General features: G+C 42.8%; 1 protein-coding gene across 1 annotated transcript in view; it reads right to left on the reverse strand.

Moving 5' to 3' along the window:
• The window catches only part of LOC126095513 (regulator of hypoxia-inducible factor 1-like), a 250,030-nt gene that overhangs the window by 77,131 nt on the left and 152,225 nt on the right, over positions 1-20,674 (reverse strand). Inside the window, exons 10-11 of the mRNA XM_049910298.1 lie at positions 19,895-20,021; positions 6,360-6,549 (exon numbers count right to left, since the gene is read on the reverse strand). Of these exons, the coding sequence (XP_049766255.1) occupies positions 6,360-6,549; positions 19,895-20,021 (317 nt within the window). The remainder of the gene's footprint in view (positions 1-6,359; positions 6,550-19,894; positions 20,022-20,674) is intronic.

Here is a 20,674-nt window from a genome sequence, read left to right on the forward strand (position 1 = left end):
GGAACCGTCAGTGATCTAATGGTGCCCCCGTAAGTCTCAAGAGGTCCGTCGTAGGCCACATCAAACGCAGACAGAACCAACCGATTTTCTCCATTTACTAAACAGTAGGAATCGTGTAACATACTTTGGCCCTGTGCTGTAGGATAGTGATACTATACAAATGGTCCCTACCCCAAGGGATATCCAAAACACTTTACCCTGCCTTTGTACCACCAATAGAATCGAAGGTATGAGCAAGAGGAAATCCCGTTTTTAAACGCAGCGTTTTAGAACATAACGATAAAATCAGCTGATGCACAAGGAATTCGATTAGGAAATGAGACCGAGAAGTAGTCAATAAGTTTTCCTATTTTGGCAGCAAAATAATTGACCATGGATGAAGTAGAGAGGATATAAAATTTAGACCAGCGCTAGACAGAAAAGTATTTCTGAAGAAGGGAAATTTTTAAGATCTAATAGAAATTTAACTGTTAAGAAGTCTCCTCTGAGCGTATTTGTTTAGAATTTAGCTTTCTACGCAAGTGAAAGTGGGCGATAACCTGTTCAGACAAGAGGAGATTAAAAGGTTTTGAAATGTATTACAGATGAATGTTGAAGGCCAGATGTATAGGTTGAGTAACTAATGGAAGGTTACCGAAACATACTGTGAAATAGAAATTTATGGTACAACAGAACTAAAGAAGAGTTCCGTTAATAAGACACATCCTGTGCAAGAAGGAATAGTCAGGCTATGGAAGGAAGTACTGGCGGTTAAAATTCTGTCGGGCACTTAAATGTGGTGTAAGTGCCAGGCACTTAAATGTGATTTGCAGAGTATCCATGTAGATGTATAGGTATGAAAACAAGTAGCAGGTTTAAATGGGTGCAGGTTGCAAAAGGTGTTCGGAGATGATGAGACTTGCATAAGATACCTTAGCTTGGGGCGTGACATCTAACTAGTCGTCGCTCTAAAGTTCACAACAACAACATCTGCCCTGAAAAACGAAGTTTGAAGTTTTGTACGCAATGACCATCCGGTGTGTCTGCAGGCCAGTTTTGTCGTTTCTTGCATACGCGGCCGCCAGTCGACGAAGCCTGCGACCTTTCTCATCGCCCGGCTTTGTATGCACTCGAAGCGTCTTTTTAGTCCGATATAACGTGGACCCTACACACGTGAACAGTATCTACATGCATTGTACTGGGTGATCAAAAAGTCAGTATAAATTTGAAAACTTAATAAACCACGGAATGATGTAGATAGAGAGGTAAAAATTGACACACTTGCTTTGAATGACGTGGGGTTTTATTAGAACAACAACAACAACACAAAAAAAAGTTCACAAAATGTCTGACAGATGGCGATGGCAATCGTGTATAAAAGGAGCTGTAATGAGAGAGAGAGCAGCATGTTAACGTTACCTGGAAAGACGCTTTTAGTGAAGCTGTATTATCAGAATGGGGAATGTGCTAGTTCAGCGTTACGATCCTATCGCCATAGGAAGGGGACTCGAACGGGTAAAGGTCCGTTGACAAATGCAGCTGTGGCGAGAATGATTTCAAAGTTCAAAGCGACGGGTTGTTTCGACCTCTTTACCCCGCCCCCCCCCCCCCTCCAGTACACCTCTTGCAATATGCTGATGACACCGCATTCCTCGCCCTCGCTCCTACTCTCCAACGGTCCCAACGCCTTCTCCAGAATCACCTTGACCTTTTTGCTGCATGGTGTAACCGGTGGCTCCTGAAACTCAATCCTTCCAAGACCCAGGCAATCATCGTAGGTCGTACCATTCGCTCCTTCCGGCTCCTGGATTTCTCCCTTACTGTCTGCGCACGTCCTGTCCGCCTCACCTCCACCCTCACCTACCTTGGCCTCACCATTGACCGTCACCTCACCTGGATCCCTCATCTCCGCTCCATCCAATCCAAAGCCCACAACCGCCTCCGACTCCTCAAACTCCTCTCTGGCCGGACGTGGGGGCTGCACCCCTCTACCATCCTCCACACCTACAAATCCTTAATCCGTCCCATCCTCTGTTATGCCAGTCCTGCCTGGATATATGCCCCCCCCCCCTAAATTCTATAAGTCCCTCCAGATCCTTGAGCGTCATGCACTCCGCCTCGCCTTCCGTATACGCCTCCCATCCCCCACGCGGATCCCCTATGATCTCATTCCTTTCCCCCATCTGCTCCTATTCCTGGAACATATCCGCATCCTCTACACCTCCCGCCGTATTGAACCCCTTCACCCCCTGGTTGATCCTCTCCTCTCCCATTATTATTATATATTATATATTATATAATACTTCCTGCCTAAGTCTTTCTTGTATTCCAGCAGACCAATATTTCGCTAGAAAAGCCTACTCAAATTCTTTATAACATTTACAGGAAGATGTTTGTTCGGATTCCCACAATTCTCCTGATCCTTGTATATATCCAGATACAAAACTTTTTTTTTGCCATTCTGTCCAAGATCGTGGAAATAGACCTCTGAAACTTCGAATAAAGACTACAGGATGAACATTCTTTTTCTCAGGGTTAAAGATTTGAAATTGTCTCTGTTTACTCATCTGTTCCTCAACGGTACTACGATTCCAAAAATCATCCTGTTCATACTCTTCCCTGTCGCTATCCGTTTTATCGAATCTAACTTGTGACGTTCCAGTTCTGTCTACATCGGATCTTGACGTGGACGGAATGTCACGCGCAGATTGAGAATTTTGTTTCCTACTTTTCGCTGTTTCTAAATCCTCCTGCGAGAGATTTAGTGATCTTTCGATATTTTCTTTCCAACGTGAGAATTCTTCGCCAAGTTGTTCACGAATTTCCTTCAACCCTTTGTTGAAAAAATTCTCTTCGGAATTCTCTGAAATTGACTGTAAAGCTACTTTCACAGTTTCTTCTATCGTTTCCGAAGGGAAATTTTGCCGCTCTAAATCATTTCTGAAAACTTTCCCGCAAGTACATTCATTCTATGTTCCACTGTCGTCTGTTTTTCCTTCACTTCGTCAAATTGCTTCTTTAGATTATCTTGGGATTCTATAATTTCTGGTATCATAGCTACAGAACACTGTATGTCCTCTTGAGCTTGTATTACTTGAGGAAACAGTTCTACTTGTTTTTGTATTGTATCAATTTTGACGGATACATATTCGGTTAGTTCGACTTTTAATGTGCTATTGTTTTCTTGGCATTGTTGGCGGACCTGCTCAGTTTGAGCAATAAGATTCTGTTCGGTCCTTTCTGCCTGTTCTTTTATTTCCTGTGTCTGGGTATTTAATCTCTGATCTAATTCGGCAAAGGTTGCTCTTAATTGATTTTGTAGTTCTGTTTGATTTTCGTTTAATTGTTTTTGGAGTTCATTTTGTATGGCTGATAAGTCTCGTTTTACTTCAGATTGTATAACGAATAAGTCTCATTTTACCTCCGCTTGGCCTTCTGCAAAATCTCGTTGTACAACGGACAAGTCTCATTTTACTTCAGACAGTATGATGGATAAGTCTCGTATTACTTCCGCTTGGGCTTCTGCCAAATCTCGTTTAATTTCTACTTGAGCCTTCGCAAGGTTTGACACATTTTCGGCTAATAGAGACAACTGTTGCATAATAACAACTAATGGGTCGACAACAGTCTGATCAGCTGTTGTGTGGATGTTTTCTGAACCAGCGGGATTATTTATATTGCTGCCGCTAGCCAAAACAGTCTCAGAATTGCTATCCGCGGCCTCTGCTTCTGCGCAAACAGCTGAAGGCTGTTATACGTCTCGTTGCTGATCCAATGACATTTTAAATGCCGCTCTAGTCAATACCATTAAATAACTGTCAATATCCGGTTCTAGTCACTAAATACAGTTTCAAATTTACTGTCGCAGACACACTTAACTTTCGAATTACTTCACAGATGGTATAAAGTTCAATGTCCAGATACGAAAATCACACAATATACAGTTCTACAATCTAACTACTATCTGGAAAAAAGTTCTTTCTAAATTAATTTCAAACTATTTTAACTACAAAATGTAAAAATTGGAATTATCTGGCCTTGTTCAGCAGTATAGGTCTTGTTCAATAGTTGAAATCGCTCCTTGGTATCAGCAACCTTTTACTATGGGCCCGAATCTCTCTTCAGATTAGTTACCTCTCGTTCTCGTTGGTTTTCATGAAACAAAAAAATGCATATATTATATAACAATCCAAGAGAGTCCTGTGACACTGGCGCCACTGTACGAGTAATTTTTCCTCCTATCTATGTAATTATGTAGTTATGTTGTTCTCAATTCGTTCGAGCAATCAATCTTTCGTAATAGGGAACACAGTCATAACTCAGTCACTCAAAATGATTCAGAAATTTTACTTGTTAGAATGAAATCAGGCGATGATTCTTCTTCTCTGCAGTCTCGTGCTTTACGGCAGTCTGCTAATCTGTACAAATAAAATGCCTCGTATTTTTGGGAGAGTTGTACAATCAGTCGGGGAACCTCAGATGAAGCGGATATTTGGCTTTGAGAAGTTTAACCTTCCGAAGAAGTAATGGAGCTCGTGGATTATTAAATGCAGGCTCGTATCCAGTCTTTCGGAAGTTCCCTTCTGATTAACAACTACGCAGTATATCGATGAATATCATTAATTCTCAAATGTCAAATAATATAAATTGTTACACATCTTTTGTATGAAGGAGCAATATATACATATTTCCCTTTTAATCGTACAATTTCGTATCAGTTATCTTTTGTCATAAATCTCAAAATTCAGATTACAATTCTTCAAACAATGCTCAGGCTCAGTATATCGATGAATATCATTAATTCTCAAATGTCAAATAATATAAATTGTTACACATCTTTTGTATGAAGGAGCAATATATACATATTTCCCTTTTAATCGTACAATTTCGTATCAGTTATCTTTTGTCATAAATCTCAAAATTCAGATTACAATTCTTCAAACAATGCTCAGGCTAATCGGCACGAAGACAATCTCGGAAGCTTTTCTCTAACAACCACCAGAGAGAGTACTACAAAGAATAATTATGCGCTTATGGCATAGCTATTGTATGAAACTACTTTGCGCATGGATTCTGCGACTATGAAGATAGAAAATTAGTAAACGTCATTCAAGGGTAGAATTGTATCAGAAAAATTCATCGGATATAAAGAGATATTACAAGCTTCTGTGAGGTTTGGAAGATAGGACACGAGGTACTGGCAGAACTGAAGCGGTGAAGAGGGGTCGTGAGTTGTGCTTGGGTAGCTCAGTTGGTAGAGCACTTGCCCGCAAAAGGCAAAGGGCCCGAGTTTGAGTCGCTGTCCGGCACAGAGTTTTAATTTGCCAGGAAGTTTCAACACTTTTTTTTCATGTAAAATCCCGTCTGAAGTGTAAAATTAGTTTTCTGTTATTTCAGCTTCACATAAGTAAAGTATCTAAATTTTACTGACCAATAGATTTCTTTTCATATGTGTTACATGTCCAGCTGCAGCAGCGAAAAGAAGGGAACCAGTGAAAAATGCGCTTATCGGAGCACAAAATATGCAAATATGTTCTTGACTGAAAAATGCCTTATTCTACCTTTCTCAGCACCATTAAGAATTTCCCCAAAAACTTTGGCATGCGAAAAAATTCACACTTTTATATTTTGAGTGAGAAGACAGTGACAGTAGTGCCAAAGAGACGGAAAAGTAATAAACATCGGAAGATAGCAAACAGTGGTAGCGTTATAGAAAAGCGAAGAAGACAATAGCAGTGTGAGAGAAGGAGATGGGGACAGTGGCAGCGGCAGTGGAACATTGAAGACAGCGAGAGAACAGTGACAGGAAAAGAGTGAAAGAAACAGTGCCGGGGGAGGGGGAGATAAAGAGAAAGTGGAAGTGTGTGAGAGCCAGTGATAATGAGAGACAGAGTTTACGACAATGACAATAGGGAAGAGAGAAACAGTGAGAAGAGACAGCAGTAGTAGGAAGGAAGGAATGACATATTAGGAGTAAGAGAGAGCATGAGAGTGACAGTGATAGGAGACAGTAGAAGTAGGACGGAACGAAGGGGACTGTGGCTGTTCGTCAGGAGACAGTGACAGAGAGACACAAAGAGATAACGAGAATGTGTTGGGCTGTATGGGTGAGAGAGAATTGGGAAGTGGGAATGGATGGGTGTGAGAGACTTACAGCGATGGACTAGCGGTGTGAACGAGTTACAGCTACGGGACCTTATGGGGGTGTCTGAGATGAACTGTGTGTTAAAAAAAGCGCGATGTGTTCGAATCGCAAAGTTCTTGGGAACTCAAACTGCAACAGTCCTCTTGAAGTTTGAGGGTTGAAACTACGAATGTGAGACCGGGCAGCTAGAATCAAACGCTCTTCATTTCTCGAGTAAGGCCTTGGGAGCACGTACCGGCGCAGCCGAGGCTGGCGGCGAGCAGCACCCAGCACACGAAGGCGCCCCACAGCAGCGGCGACAGCGCGTTGTAGGCGGCGGCCGCGCCGGCGCTGTACCGGTAGCCGCGCCGGCCCATGTGCACCGGGCCGCACGCCGCTAGGAGCGCCACCGTCGCCGCCGTCACCCACGCCGCCGACACTCGCGTCTGCACAGCACGCAGCACTCTTCGTAACACCACTGCTTAAAATCTGAGGACAGCGTCTTGGACGACTCGAAATTTCTTAAAAGCTACTTCATCAATTAAAATGTGCACTTTTGTGCAGAAATAGTTGTTAAACACATCGTAAGTCCCGATAACCACCGCCCGGCACGTCACTATGGCCCAAGGCGCCAGGCACAAGTTATATTGTTCTGTACACCTGTACAACTGTGGTCTGCATTTCTTTTGTGCCGTACTCTAAGAAACCGTCAAGTTACTACTGATTCGAAAGCGTCAGTTGAACTTTCTTGAAAAGTGAATGTGATTTTTAATCTGTTGCCAACTTCTTTTTTATGACCATAAACAGGTAAGGAAATTTAAATAATGCTGTGTACTGTCCTCGTTTGATATTATTTAGCAATGGTCCATCACATATATTTTAATAAATTTGCATTTTGCGATATTTTACAAAAAAATTTAACATGGGGCGTACCTATGATCCAATTTCTCCATCTACAAGGTGTTCATGTTAAATTACCTTACACTGCCAGTATCCTATTTAAACACCTGAAATTCAAATACGTCTTTTTAATACAAATTTCAGCTTGTGCTACAGTACGTTTTTTTTATAAAGTTGGTGTATCTTGGGTTGCTGGTATTGATGTAATGTCAGCGGAGGCAGCTCTGGCCACATGTTTCTTACTGTTTTCTCAGAATATTTCCCAATGATTGACTTTAACTTGTTTATAACTGAAGTTGTAACCCCTGCTCAACAACCTCAGTCTCCACATTAATTAGTGATCCCTTCCTAGTAGGAAAGAAACAAACGATTTCCAAAAGCTAGACTCAACGTGATCTTCATTTAAATCTCAGTGACTTATTAATGTTACCTGTCTTATGGTTTGCTTAGAAACTGCCGTCTGGGAGTGGCTGCTGCCCAGGGGAGGGTAATACAGACCGTCGTCACATTCTGTTACGTCAGTGGGTAATTCTAAGATGGCTGTAGAGGGGTAGCTGCCTGTGTGTTTCCATGAGGTGGTTGGAAGGCTACAGCGAATCGGCAACTTGTCTACGGGGACAGCATTCTCCTGCAGCAAGACGCCGACGCTGCAATAGCATTTCTCTGTGGCCTCTCGTTATGAATCCGGCTATTGTGGAGCTGCTGGCTCTGATAAGGATGTAATAGTTTTGTTTGTTGTTAAATAACATTTTCTCCTGACAGAAACCATTTTTCTTTATTTATTTTCCGCGCGATGCGTATGAGGTAATACACTCCTGGAAATTGAAATAAGAACACCGTGAATTCATTGTCCCAGGAAGGGGAAACTTTATTGACACATTCCTGGGGTCAGATACATCACATGATCACACTGACAGAACCACAGGCACATAGACACAGGCAACAGAGCTTGCACAATGTCGGCACTAGTACAGTGTATATCCACCTTTCGCAGCAATGCAGGCTGCTATTCTCCCATGGAGACGATCGTAGAGATGCTGGATGTAGTCCTGTGGAACGGCTTGCCATGCCATTTCCACCTGGCGCCTCAGTTGGACCAGCGTTCGTGCTGGACGTGCAGACCGCGTGAGACGACGCTTCATCCAGTCCCAAACATGCTCAATGGGGGACAGATCCGGAGATCTTGCTGGCCAGGGTAGTTGACTTACACCTTCTAGAGCACGTTGGGTGGCACGGGATACATGCGGACGTGCATTGTCCTGTTAGAACAGCAAGTTCCCTTGCCGGTCTAGGAATGGTAGAACGATGGGTTCGATGACGGTTTGGATGTACCGTGCACTATTCAGTGTCCCCTCGACGATCACCAGTGGTGTACGGCCAGTGTAGGAGATCGCTCCCCACACCATGATGCCGGGTGTTGGCCCTGTGTGCCTCGGTCGTATGCAGTCCTGATTGTGGCGCTCACCTGCACGGCGCCAAACACGCATACGACCATCATTGGCACCAAGGCAGAAGCGGCTCTCATCGCTGAAGACGACACGTCTCCATTCGTCCCTCCATTCACGCCTGTCGCGACACCACTGGAGGCGGACTGCACGATGTTGGGGCGTGAGCGGAAGACGGCCTAACGGTGTGCGGGACCGTAGCCCAGCTTCATGGAGACGGTTGCGAATGGTCCTCGCCGATACCCCAGGAGCAACAGTGTCCCTAATTTGCTGGGAAGTGGCGGTGCGGTCCCCTACGGCACTGCGTAGGATCCTACGGTCTTGGCGTGCATCCGTGCGTCGCTGCGGTCCGGTCCCAGGTCGACGGGCACGTGCACCTTCCGCCGACCACTGGCGACAACATCGATGTACTGTGGAGACCTCAGGCCCCACGTGTTGAGCAATTCGGCGGTACGTCCACCCGGTCTCCCGCATGCCCACTATACGCCCTCGCTCAAAGTCCGTCAACTGCACATACGGTTCACGTCCACGCTGTCGCGGCATGCTACCAGTGTTAAAGACTGCGATGGAGCTCCGTATGCCACGGCAAACTGGCTGACACTGACGGCGGCGGTGCACCAATGCTGCGCAGCTAGCGCCATTCGACGGCCAACACCGCGGTTCCTGGTGTGTCCGCTGTGCCGTGCGTGTGATAATTGCTTGTACAGCCCTCTCGCAGTGTCCCGAGCAAGTATGGTTGGTCTGACACACCGGTGTCAATGTGTTCTTTTTTCCATTTCCAGGAGTGTATTTCCGACTCTCAAATGCTTTCTCCGTACAGCATGATACTTTTAGACGTTCTGTTTGCTGTATTAATCTCGTTACTTTACTATGATATAAACTCGCGCAATGTTGACCTGTTATGTAGACACGCATATAACACGTTACTTACACAGTTCACTGTCCACAATAAGGGTTCTGTTTTTAACGTTTTGAAGGACACAACACGGAATCTGTAAGTTAAAGTAACTTCAGAATTATTGTAGTACGTAATATTGTATAGTATGCTAGTCAGCAGCTCTCAGTATTGAAGACCATATAACTGGCTTCCTAACGTGGGTTCAACGTCTAAATACTCGCATACTGAACACCGCAAAAGTGGTTTGCTATTGTGGGGATAGAGTATTTGAACAGGTCGTACAGTATAATTTTTAAAAACTTTTCCTCGTTTGTCTCGCAACCGCTGATTTTGCAGAATTTCGCTCTACTCGTTTCCAGCTTCTCGGCTGCTGTTATCCTCTCGAACGTACAACAGCCTCAAGTTGTAGGTGATATTTCAGATAACTGTAGGTAACTCCATAGATTTTGTTAAGTCAGCATTAGCGACGTAGAAGACGCCTGTTCACCGATCTGCTCACGCGACCTGGACTGCGCTCTCGTCTGAGCAGTGAGTAACCGTACGGCTCACAGCGAGTACTGGTAGGGGAAGGCGAGGCGAGGGGAGAAGGTTCAGAAGCAAGGCAGCTCGTCACGAGAAACTGTTATCAACGACTCTGTCCTGCGGCCGGTAATGTTATTCCTATTGACATGCACGTGTATCGCTTTGCGATGGCTAATTAATGCCTTTGCGGGAAATTTATTCCCTAAGACTGTTCCACTGATGAGAAATGAAAATGAAACGTATCTTACTTTTCTTTTAATTAATGAGGCAAAGAACATGTGCATCTAAGTAAAAAAAATTATATTTCTCACGATTAATGTACGCTTCTAATGAATACAGTTTTCGGACGAAGTGTATATTGACATCAACTTGTGTTTCCGTATTATTTTATTGACACTTTAAGCATAAAAACACTGAATGCCAATCAGCTCAACTTATTTTCCTTTTCGCTGCAGAATTAAAGTCCCATACCACATTCTGTACACTGCTGATTCGACGATAAGCTTTTAAGTCGCCATCTGTGAGTAAATTTCTGTGGATAGATTTCGTTCTCTTCACTGCGGAAAAAAGTAAATGGCACAAAAACGGAAGTAAAAACATCGATATAATCATAACTGGAAACTTGTGAAGTCGTGGGAATTCATATTGAACAAAATTTTATACGAACATACATGACTTATTTTATTGCGAAATTTATCACACAGCAGCCTGTCACATTCTAGAGCTGTAAGTTCTAACTAACTAGGCATCTTACAGTAACATCATGTAAATTGATGTTGGTGTGCCTGACCTTCACTTTGAACTTCCTAGCTCGGCCATAACCCTGCTTACCATCGGTTTGAAAAGACACGAGGGGCATTCGATAAGTAATGCAACAAGCTTTTTTTTATTGACAAATTTTGCTTGAAAAATGCAAAATTTTGCTATGGGACATCTTGGAATGCTCGCCCTTCAGTCCAATAGTATGATAAAGTTCCGATGGGTGGCGGTGCTATACGTAGCCTTCAAAATGGCACCTGTAACGTAGGTGAGTTCCAAGCAAAGAGCTGTCATTGAGTTTCTTTTAGCGAAAACCAGAGCATCGTAGATATTCGTAGGCTATAGCAGAATGGCCTCCCTCATAGTGCAACAATCAACTCAGAAGTTTGTGCTACCCTCAGGAAGTTGACGAAAGGGCTTAAACTTGTCTCCACAAAAATGGTAACGAACATCTCCTTCTCCATGACAATGCAAAGCGCCACACAAGTCTGCCCACAGCCAGATTGGGGATTTTCTCTGTCCAGGTGTAAGGTGTCAGGCAAATCCAACACCTTCCATGAAAACCCTGACGTGATAAGCAAATCCAGTAGTATGTCACATAGCTCCAAATAAATCGTGACATTAAATTAACCAAAGTAATACGAGTAACGAGTGAGTAAATGGAATACCACACACTAACACAAGAATGCCTAAATGCATGTCATACCTTCCCACCGTGAGACAGACGCAGTTCCGAGGGGAGAAACGAGAACAGAAGCCGACAGCCGAACCGTGTTAAGCTGGAAGGCCCTACGGTAAGGGACGGACACCCACGTCGCCAGCTAACCGCTAGCACCACCCACCAGCCCATGTTAAAAGCTAGAGCCCTCCAGAAAAACAGTATAGATCTTACGATAACACTAAAAGGACCACACCAGCTGCAGGTGTTAGCGTGAGACTTTTTCGCGTCTCTGTTACGTTGCAAACTTTAAAAACATTGCCCCACAACGAAAAGTATAACGTTTCTCATTGGATAGACAGAATTTTTGTAGGCAGAGCTTAAGGTTAACATTGAGATCCTTATTGGTCAGATGAAAACTCAGCCAGATAGTTTTTTTAAACCAACTTCGGTAAATTGTAGTAAGGAGAAGTTAGTAGCGAGTTGCTTCCGAGACGGCGAGGTGGGCGGAACTGTGCTGCCCGCCGCCCCCTGACGAACCCCGACAAGGTAATGAACGCACGCGATGCCGCATAACAGCGCATAAAGCTTCACTCAGAACTGCAGAAGTCTCATCTGTTACACCCCCTTTTTGCGTAATACTAGTGTCGATCCTCAATTAAAGCTCATGGTGTTCTCATTTGCCACTTGAAGTAAAAATCTGAAACGCGATGATTTTTCTGTTATATATTTATTGAGAAGCCACATCAGCCACTGTAATTTACAAGTTAGATAAGTAATTAAAGATAATTGAAGATCACTGTAGACCATTTTGATAGTTTTCTCTTTTGTGAAACTTAATTTAAACCTAGATTCTAGATGTGTTATGGCATAGGTCCCCCCCCCCCCCCCCCCATGGTTGGTGGGGAGGCTTGCGTACCTCAGCAATACAGATAGCCGTACCGTAGGTGCAACAACAACGGAGGGGTATCTGTTGAGAGGCCAGACAAACGTGTGGTTCCTGAAGAGGGGCAGCAGCCTTTCCAGTAGTTGCAAGGGCAACAGTCTCGATGATTGCCTGATCTGGCCTTGTAACAATAACCAAAACGGCCTTGCTGTGCTGGTACTGTGAACGGCTGAAAGCAAGGGGAAACTACGGCCGTAATTTTTCCCGAGGGCATTCAGCTTTACTGTATGATTAAGTGATGATGGCGTCCTCTTGGGTAAAATATTCCGGAGGTAAAATAGTCCCCCATTCGGATCTCCGGGCGGGGACTACTCAAGAGGATGTCGTTATCAGGAGAAAGAAAACTGGCGTTCTACGGATCGGAGCATGGAATGTCAGATCACTTAATAGGGCAGGTAAGTTAGAAAATTTAAAAAGGGAAATGGATAGGTTAAAGTTAGATATAGTGGGAATTCGTGAAGTTCGGTGGCAGGAGGAACAAGACTTCTGGTCAGTTGACTACAGGGTTATAAACACAAAATCAAATAGGGGTAATGCAGGAGTAGGTTTAATAATAAATAGGAAAATAGGAATGCGGGTAAGCTACTACAAACAGCATAGTGAACGCATTATTGTTGCCAAGATAGATACGAAGCCCACACCTACTACAGTAGTACAAGTTTATATGCCAACTAGCTCGGCAGATGACGAAGAAATTGATGAAATGTATGACGAAATAAAAGAAATTATTCAGATAGTGAAGGGTGACGAAAATTTAATAGTCGTGGGTGACTGGAATTCGGTAGTAGGAAAAGGTAGAGAAGGAAACGTAGTAGTTGAATATGGATTGGGGCTAAGAAATGAATGAGGAAGCCGCCTGGAAGAATTTTGCACAGAGCATAACTTAATCATAGGTAACACTTGGTTTAAGAATCATGAAAGAAGGTTATATACATGGAAGAACCCTGGAGATACTAAAAGGTATCAGATAGATTATATAATGGTAAGACAGAGATTTAGGAACCAGGTTTTAAATTGTAAGACATTTCCAGGGGCAGATGTGGACTCTGACCACAATCCATTGGTTATGACCTGTAGATTAAAACTGAAGAAACTGCAAAAAGGTGGGAATTTAAGGAGATGGGACCTGGATAAACTGAAAGAACCAGAGGTTGTACAGAGTTTCAGGGAGAGCATAAGGGAAAAATTGACAGGAATGGGGGAAAGAAATACAGTAGAAGAAGAATGGGTAGCTCTGAGGGATGAAGTAGTGAAGGCAGCAGAGGATCAAGTAGGTAAAAAGACGAGGGCTAGTAGAAATCCTTGGGTAACAGAACAAATATTGAATTTAATTGATGAAAGGAGAAAATATAGAAATGCAGCAAGTGAAGCAGGCAAAAAGGAATACAAACGTCTCAAAAATGAGATCGACAGGAAGTGCAAAATGGCTAAGCAGGGATGGCTAGAGGACAAATGTAAGGATGTAGAGGCTTATCTCACTAGGGGTAAGATAGATACTGCCTGCACGAAAATTAAAGAGACCTTTGGAGATAAGAGAACCACTTGTACACTTGTATGAACATCAAGAGCTCAGATGGAAACGCAGTTCTAAGCAAAGAAGGGAAAGCAGAAAGGTGGAAGGAGTATATAGAGGGTCTATACAAGGGCGATGTACTTGAGGACAATATTATGGAAATGGAAGAGGATGTAGATGAAGATGAAATGGGAGATACGATACTGCATGAAGAGTTTGACAGAGCACTGAAAGACCTGAGTCGAAACAAGGCCCCCGGAGTAGACAACATTCCATTGGAACTACCAACGGCCTTGGGAGAGCCAGTCCTGACAAAACTCTACGCTCTGGTAAGCAAGATGTATGAAACAGGCGAAATACCCTCAAACTTCAACAAGAATATAATAATTCCAATCCCAAAGAAAGCAGGTGTTGACAGATGTGAAAATTACCGAACAATCAGTTTAATAAGCCACAGCTGCAAAATACTAACACGAATTCTTTACAGACGAATGGAAAAACTAGTAGAAGCCGACCTCGGGGAAGATCAGTTTGGATTCCGTAGAAATACTGGAACACGTGAGGCAATACTGACCTTACGACTTATCTTAGAAGAAAGATTAAGTAACGGCAAATCTACGTTTCTAGCATTTGTAGACTTAGAGAAAGCTTTTGACAATGTTGACTGGAATACTCTCTTTCAACTCTAAAGGTGGCAGGGGTAAAATACAGGGAGCGAAAGGCTATTTACAGTTTGTACTGAAACCAGATGGCAGTTATAAGAGTAGAGGGACATGAAAGGGAAGCAGTTGTTGGGAAGGGAGTAAGACAGGGTTGTAGCCTCTCCCCGATGTTATTCAATCTGTATATTGAACAAGCAGTGAAGGAAACAAAGGAAAAATTCGGAGTAGGTATTAAAATCCATGGAGAAGAAATAAAAACTTTGAGGTTCGCCGATGACACTGTAATTCTGTCAGAGACAGCAAAGGACTTGGAAGAGCAGTTGAATGGAATGGATAGCGTCTTGAAAGGAGGATATAAGATGAACATCAACAAAAGCAAAACGAGGATAATGGAATGTAGTCGAATTAAGTCGGGTGATGCTGAGGGAATTGGATTAGGAAATGAGACACTTAAAGTAGTAAAGGAATTTTGCTGTTTGGGGAGCAAAATAACTGATGATGGTCGAAGTAGAGAGGATATAAAATGTAGACTGGCAATGGTAAGGAAAGCGTTTCTGAAGAAGAGAAATTTGTTAACATCAAGTATAGATTTAAGTGTCAGGAAGTCATTTCTGAAAGTATTTGTATGGAGCGTAGCCATGTATGGAAGTGAAACATGGACGAAAAATAGTTTGGACAAGAAGAGAATAGAAGCTTTCGAAATGTGGTGCTACAGAAGAATGCTGAAGATTAGATGGGTAGATCACATAACTAATGAGGAAGTATTGAATAGGATTGGGGAGAAGAGGAGTTTATGGCACAGCTTGACCAGAAGGAGGGATCGGTTGGTAGGACATGTTCTGAGGCATCAAGGGATCACCAATTTAGTATTGGAGGGCAGCGTGGAGGATAAAAATCGTAGAGGGAGACCAAGAGATGAATACACTAAGCAGATTCAGAAGGATGTAGATTGCAGTAGGTACTGGGAGATGAAGAAGCTTGCACAGGATAGAGTAGCATGGAGAGCTGCATCAAACCAGTCTCAGGACTGAAGACCACAACAACAACAACAATATGACATAGGTCATCCTTCGATCCATTGTAGAACTTGGAAACCCATTCAGGGAATATTCGTTCACATTTTTGTTGAACGCAGTTGGTTTTTACCATCCTGTATTAAAACATTTCCTTTTATCAATAATGCAATTTATAAACAATGTTTTGTGAGTAGAATAAAATTGCCAATGGTAAACTTAACTGCTTTCTCGACGTTATTTTACCGGCTAACTAAAAATAGGAAAGCCTTGAATCCCTTCCACTAAATTTAGTTAGTATTAAGAGTCTTTTACAGGGAGTGCAGTGGAGCTGACGCTGAAATAATTAAGTATTTGGTTATATCATCGCTAGTCTCACTGAACTCTTCTGAACTCTACATGTCATGTGTGGTCTGACGTCTCCTTACCAGCAACAGGTCCCAGGTTCAAACTAGTCAATTCCCCAAAAAACACGCTCAGAGCGTCGTTGCGCGAAAGTGGTAGGGAGACACGATATAGAACAAACAGACACCACGCAGAATGTTAGACAGGAACTGGGTGTTTGTGTTGTCCTCGTCATTTCATCATCATCATCATCATGATAATCATCACTGGTGACAGTGGCTAGATTGGACTATGTAAAAATTGGACTGCGAAAAATTGGAACTTCGTACGTGTGCTGATAATCGCGCAGTTGAGCACCCCACAAAACAAGCATTATCTTCAAGTCTGCGCACCCGAGAAGACTTCACAAAACTGCATTGGACTATTGTTCCTCATCCACCCGACAGCCTGGAACTCGCACCTTCAGACATCCATCTGTTTGCGCCAGTGCTGAATGCACTGCACGGGAAGCAGTACTTGCATGCTGGGGAGGTTATAGATGCAGCAAGACGTTGCTCCAACATCGAACATTAGTGTGGTAACATGCGGGCAAGCAGCCAGTGCCAGTAGGGCGGCGCAAGGTCGTCGCATTGAACGGAGACTACGGGCTTTTGTACCCAGAAGAGTGGGGAATAATACGGTGTTTGGAATTTTAAGTAAAACCAACCTGCTTTCAGAAAAAATGTTTCACATTACTTATTGAACCCCCTCGCATACATACATTGCGTCATAAAGCATATACGCTTGCGTCAAAAGCTACGGCGAACTTAATAACAGCCATTCCTCTCAAGACAGCACTTGTCCTGCACTACATAGTGACATCTGGCCATCCCATTTTACCGGGAGCGATCACTGCCCCCATCGGTAATTCCAAAGAAAGATTCCAGGTGGCTGAGACTTTGGTTTTAAATATTTAAAACAAACGAAACGAACTTTTGCATTCTCACCTTCGAACTTATTTTTATGAAGTCGACCGTTTTTATTTTCACTGTTTTTCCTGCTGTTGAACAAGTAACATGAGTAGACATCGTCTACATGATAGTTCTGGTGAAAGAGCGCTTGAAGAAGTATTGAACGAATCAGATTTAAATGAAAGTGAAGTGGATGATGATGTGGAAAAAATCGGAACTGATTCACCGTCTGAGAATGAAGATCAGGTTCAGCCCAACCCACCAGATGTTTGTGATACCAACTGTGATAAATTCATCGCCAAAAGTGGAAGCGAGTATGTTACGGAGCAATCTCGAGAATATCGGCGTTCTGTACAAAACATGATGCGAGAAGGAACCGAGCTAAGAAAAAAGGAGAAATTGAGTCTCCGAAAAAGGCTATGGAGTTCTTTTTACACCTTATGTTATGAATTTCATAAAAGTATACTCAAATGAAGAGACTTCTCGACTAGATATTCAACACACAGATTTTGTTACATGGGGCTCTTTCTAATCATGGGTTTCAATCATGACAATAAGATAACTGTCCAAGATTTATGGTCTATACTTCAGAGTCTACAAGTGTGCTGTGGATCAAGGAGTCGGGCCCTATTTTTCGAACTGACTAAAATACTGGGGTTTGCTGATAAGAATACAAGAGAAATTCGTCGCCAGACTGAGAAGTTTGCTCCAATGAGAGAAGTTTTTGAAAGCTTGATTTCTTCATTTTCATTGTATTTCGTTCCTGGTTTACACATCCCAGTGGATGAGATGTTGTCTTTGTTCCGTGGTTTTCTAAAAGAAAGGCCCGGAAAATACGGCATTCTAATTAGAATGCTGTCTGATTATGAGGCTATATATGTGATAAGCGTGGTCGTCTATACAGGAAAGTCTAGAAATGCACATTATGTAAACGGAACAATGGATATACTAAAGAGACTAATAAAATCCACTGAGAAATTAGGCAGCAACGTTACCACGGATCGGTACTACACTGCAGTGGAGCTTGCTGAAACTCCATGGAATGATTTTCACCTCACTATTGTTGGCACCCTGCGGTCGAAAAGACGACACGTACCTGAAGAGGTAAAGACTACAACTGGCCGCAGTGAACGCTCATCCATCTTTGCATATACTGACCTTCAGGCACAGGGGCTACCAGTTACTCTCGCAACAACTCTAGCCCGTGAGAAAACAAAGCGACTGCTGTTGATGCTTTTGACTTATCACTCAGAAAGGGTGATTAGTGAAGATTCAAAATAGACTAACGTAAATCTTTTTTTAATTCTACAAAGAGAGGCGAGGACACCGCAGACAAGATGGCAAGACATTACAGCACGAAGAGAGGAACAAGATGGCCTACGTTCCTCTTCTACAGCAGCAGCAAATGCCTATTCAGTGTTCCTTTTCAACTTTCTAAATTGGAAAAAGAATTTACTAAATCGCAGAAGAGTTTTTCTCAGTAATTTAGGTCTTGAATTAATGAGGCCTCATGTAGGTAAACAGGCCCGAAATTTGTACGGGCTTCAGAAGCCAGTAATTATGGCTATGGAAAGAATGACACAACGGAACATTAGCGCATTATGGAACCTTCACCATCGACAGCAGAGCCAGATATACGTGAACGGTCCACCTATGCTGCCAATAATCTGCATCTAAAAGGATCAAGTACAACAACTTGGGAATATCAACTGTTGCCTGCTCTCCGAGCCGCAAAAGCGTCTGTGGAAAAGAACGCAAGAAGACAGTGTTGTGTGGAAAATGTGTTTCAGAATGGGACAGTAAATTCTGTTTACTTCATGTAGTAGACTGAAATTAAATAGTTGTCTTTTATAAGAGAACACATTTATGAGCGTTACTGGAAAAAATATACAAAGTGAATTTTATGATTTGTTACGAGGGTGAGTCAAATGAAAATCTTAAATATTTTTAAAATATTACTTATTGTGCAGAAGTGGTACAAAGCTGTATCGCTTTTCAACATAATCTCCCCCACGTTCGGGGCAAGTCCTCCAGCGCTTACGAAGTGATAAATTCATTTAGAAAAAAATTCTTTTGGTAGCCCGTGCAACCACTCATGCACCGTGTGGCGTACCTCTTCATCAGAACGGAACTTCTTTCCTCCCATTGCGTCTTTGAGTGGTCCAAACATATGGAAATCACTTGGAGCAAGGTCTGGTGTGCCATTCCTTGCTCGCTCTCTTCGTTTCCGGTTGGTGGAAGTGAACCCAGGTTTCGTCCCCAATAACAATTCTTGCAAGGAAGCCATCACCTTCTAGATCAAAGCGCCAAAGAAGTTCTTCACAAGCATCAACACGTCGTTCTCTCATTTCTGGAGTCAGCTGCCGTGGCACCCATCTTGCAGGCACTTTGTGAAACTGGAGCACATCATGCACAATGTGGTGTGCTGACCCACGACTAATCTGTAAATATGCTGCAATATTATTCAGTGTTACTCGGCAGTTTTCCTTCACTATGACTTCAATTGCTGCAATGTTCTGTTGAGTCACAACTCGTTCTGCCTGACCTGGACGAGGAGCATCTTCCACTGAAGTCACAACATTTGCAAACTTCCTGCTCCACTCGTAGACTTGCTGCTGTGACAAATATGCATCACCGTACTGAACCTTCATTCGTCGATGAATTCCAATAGGTTTCACACCTTCACTACGCGAAATTCGATTTGTTGTTACAAATTTAAGGTTTTCATTTGACTCACCCTCATAATTCTGTCCTTATTATAATTTAATTTTTATTACCGAGTATATAAAAATAATGTCTAAGTAGTTTTATACGTTCTCAGTAGTGTTAGAAGCAAATAAACTTGCATTATGACAAATTAAATTGCCACTTTGTTTCTGATCCTCCCCCTTCGGTATTACATGTATCATATTACCTTGGTAATGATAGTATTAAATCTGAACTTCTTTTATTTTGAGCGAACGATGATAAACCTAACGTTCTTAAAGGATTCAAATATAATGTTAAATACTTGTCTGTAACTGCCTCTTGCAAGGATTTATCCAATATGCGAAAAGATAGTTGCAGCTGAATGCGTCGTAAAACTAATGCATCATTGGAAGACTTTTTACATATTTCTACTCATTTTTTATACATCGTAATGAGGTCACGTAAGTGAGAACATGAATGAAAGCTACCAACCTTTGAGAAGGCGACAGTGGGAGACCTGCGTAGCGCGTATCCCAAGAGCAGACCCGTCACGTAGACGGTGGCGCGATGCGTAGGCAGCGTATATGACAGGTCGGCGGTCCGGAACAGCTGTGATACGCTGCACCGTTAAGAAGATCATCATCATCAGAGCATGACAACGAGAACGCGCAGCAACTGTAGCACACTACTTCCAAAACAAGTTACGTACAGTTGTACCATCTAGTAAGAAAAAGGGTACTAGTTGACCTAGCAAAGACGTCAAATCGCACTTCACGTGACAGATGTACACAACTCAGAAGATAAAGTCACTGCGACAGTGAGCATATTACACCTTGCAATTTGGTAACAGCAGTGTAAAAATACAGTGATGAAGGTGCATTTAGCTTAGCGATATACGAAGAAATGTGGTTATTCATTCTGAAAGTAAGTCAACTCACTAATCAGAAAAAAACTAAAGGAGGATTCCCATACGTTAATCTGAAAACCAGTCCTCCCGAATGCGAGTCCAGTGTCTTAGCACTACGCCAGACTGCTCACTGGGAAGGAAATGGTTCAGATGGCTCTAAGCACTTCATGCTTACAAAATACTGACACGAATTATTTACAGATGAATGTAGAGACTGGTAGAAACCGGTCACAGGAAGAACAGTATAAGGCCCAGAGAAACACAGAAAAACGTGAGGCAAAACTGACGCTACAAGCAGCCTTAGATAATAGTTTAAACGAAGACAAACTTACATTTGTAGCTTTTATAGATTTAGAGAAACCTTT

The sequence above is a fragment of the Schistocerca cancellata genome, chromosome 8 (genome assembly GCF_023864275.1).
Source record: "Schistocerca cancellata isolate TAMUIC-IGC-003103 chromosome 8, iqSchCanc2.1, whole genome shotgun sequence".
NCBI lineage: Eukaryota > Metazoa > Arthropoda > Insecta > Orthoptera > Acrididae > Schistocerca > Schistocerca cancellata.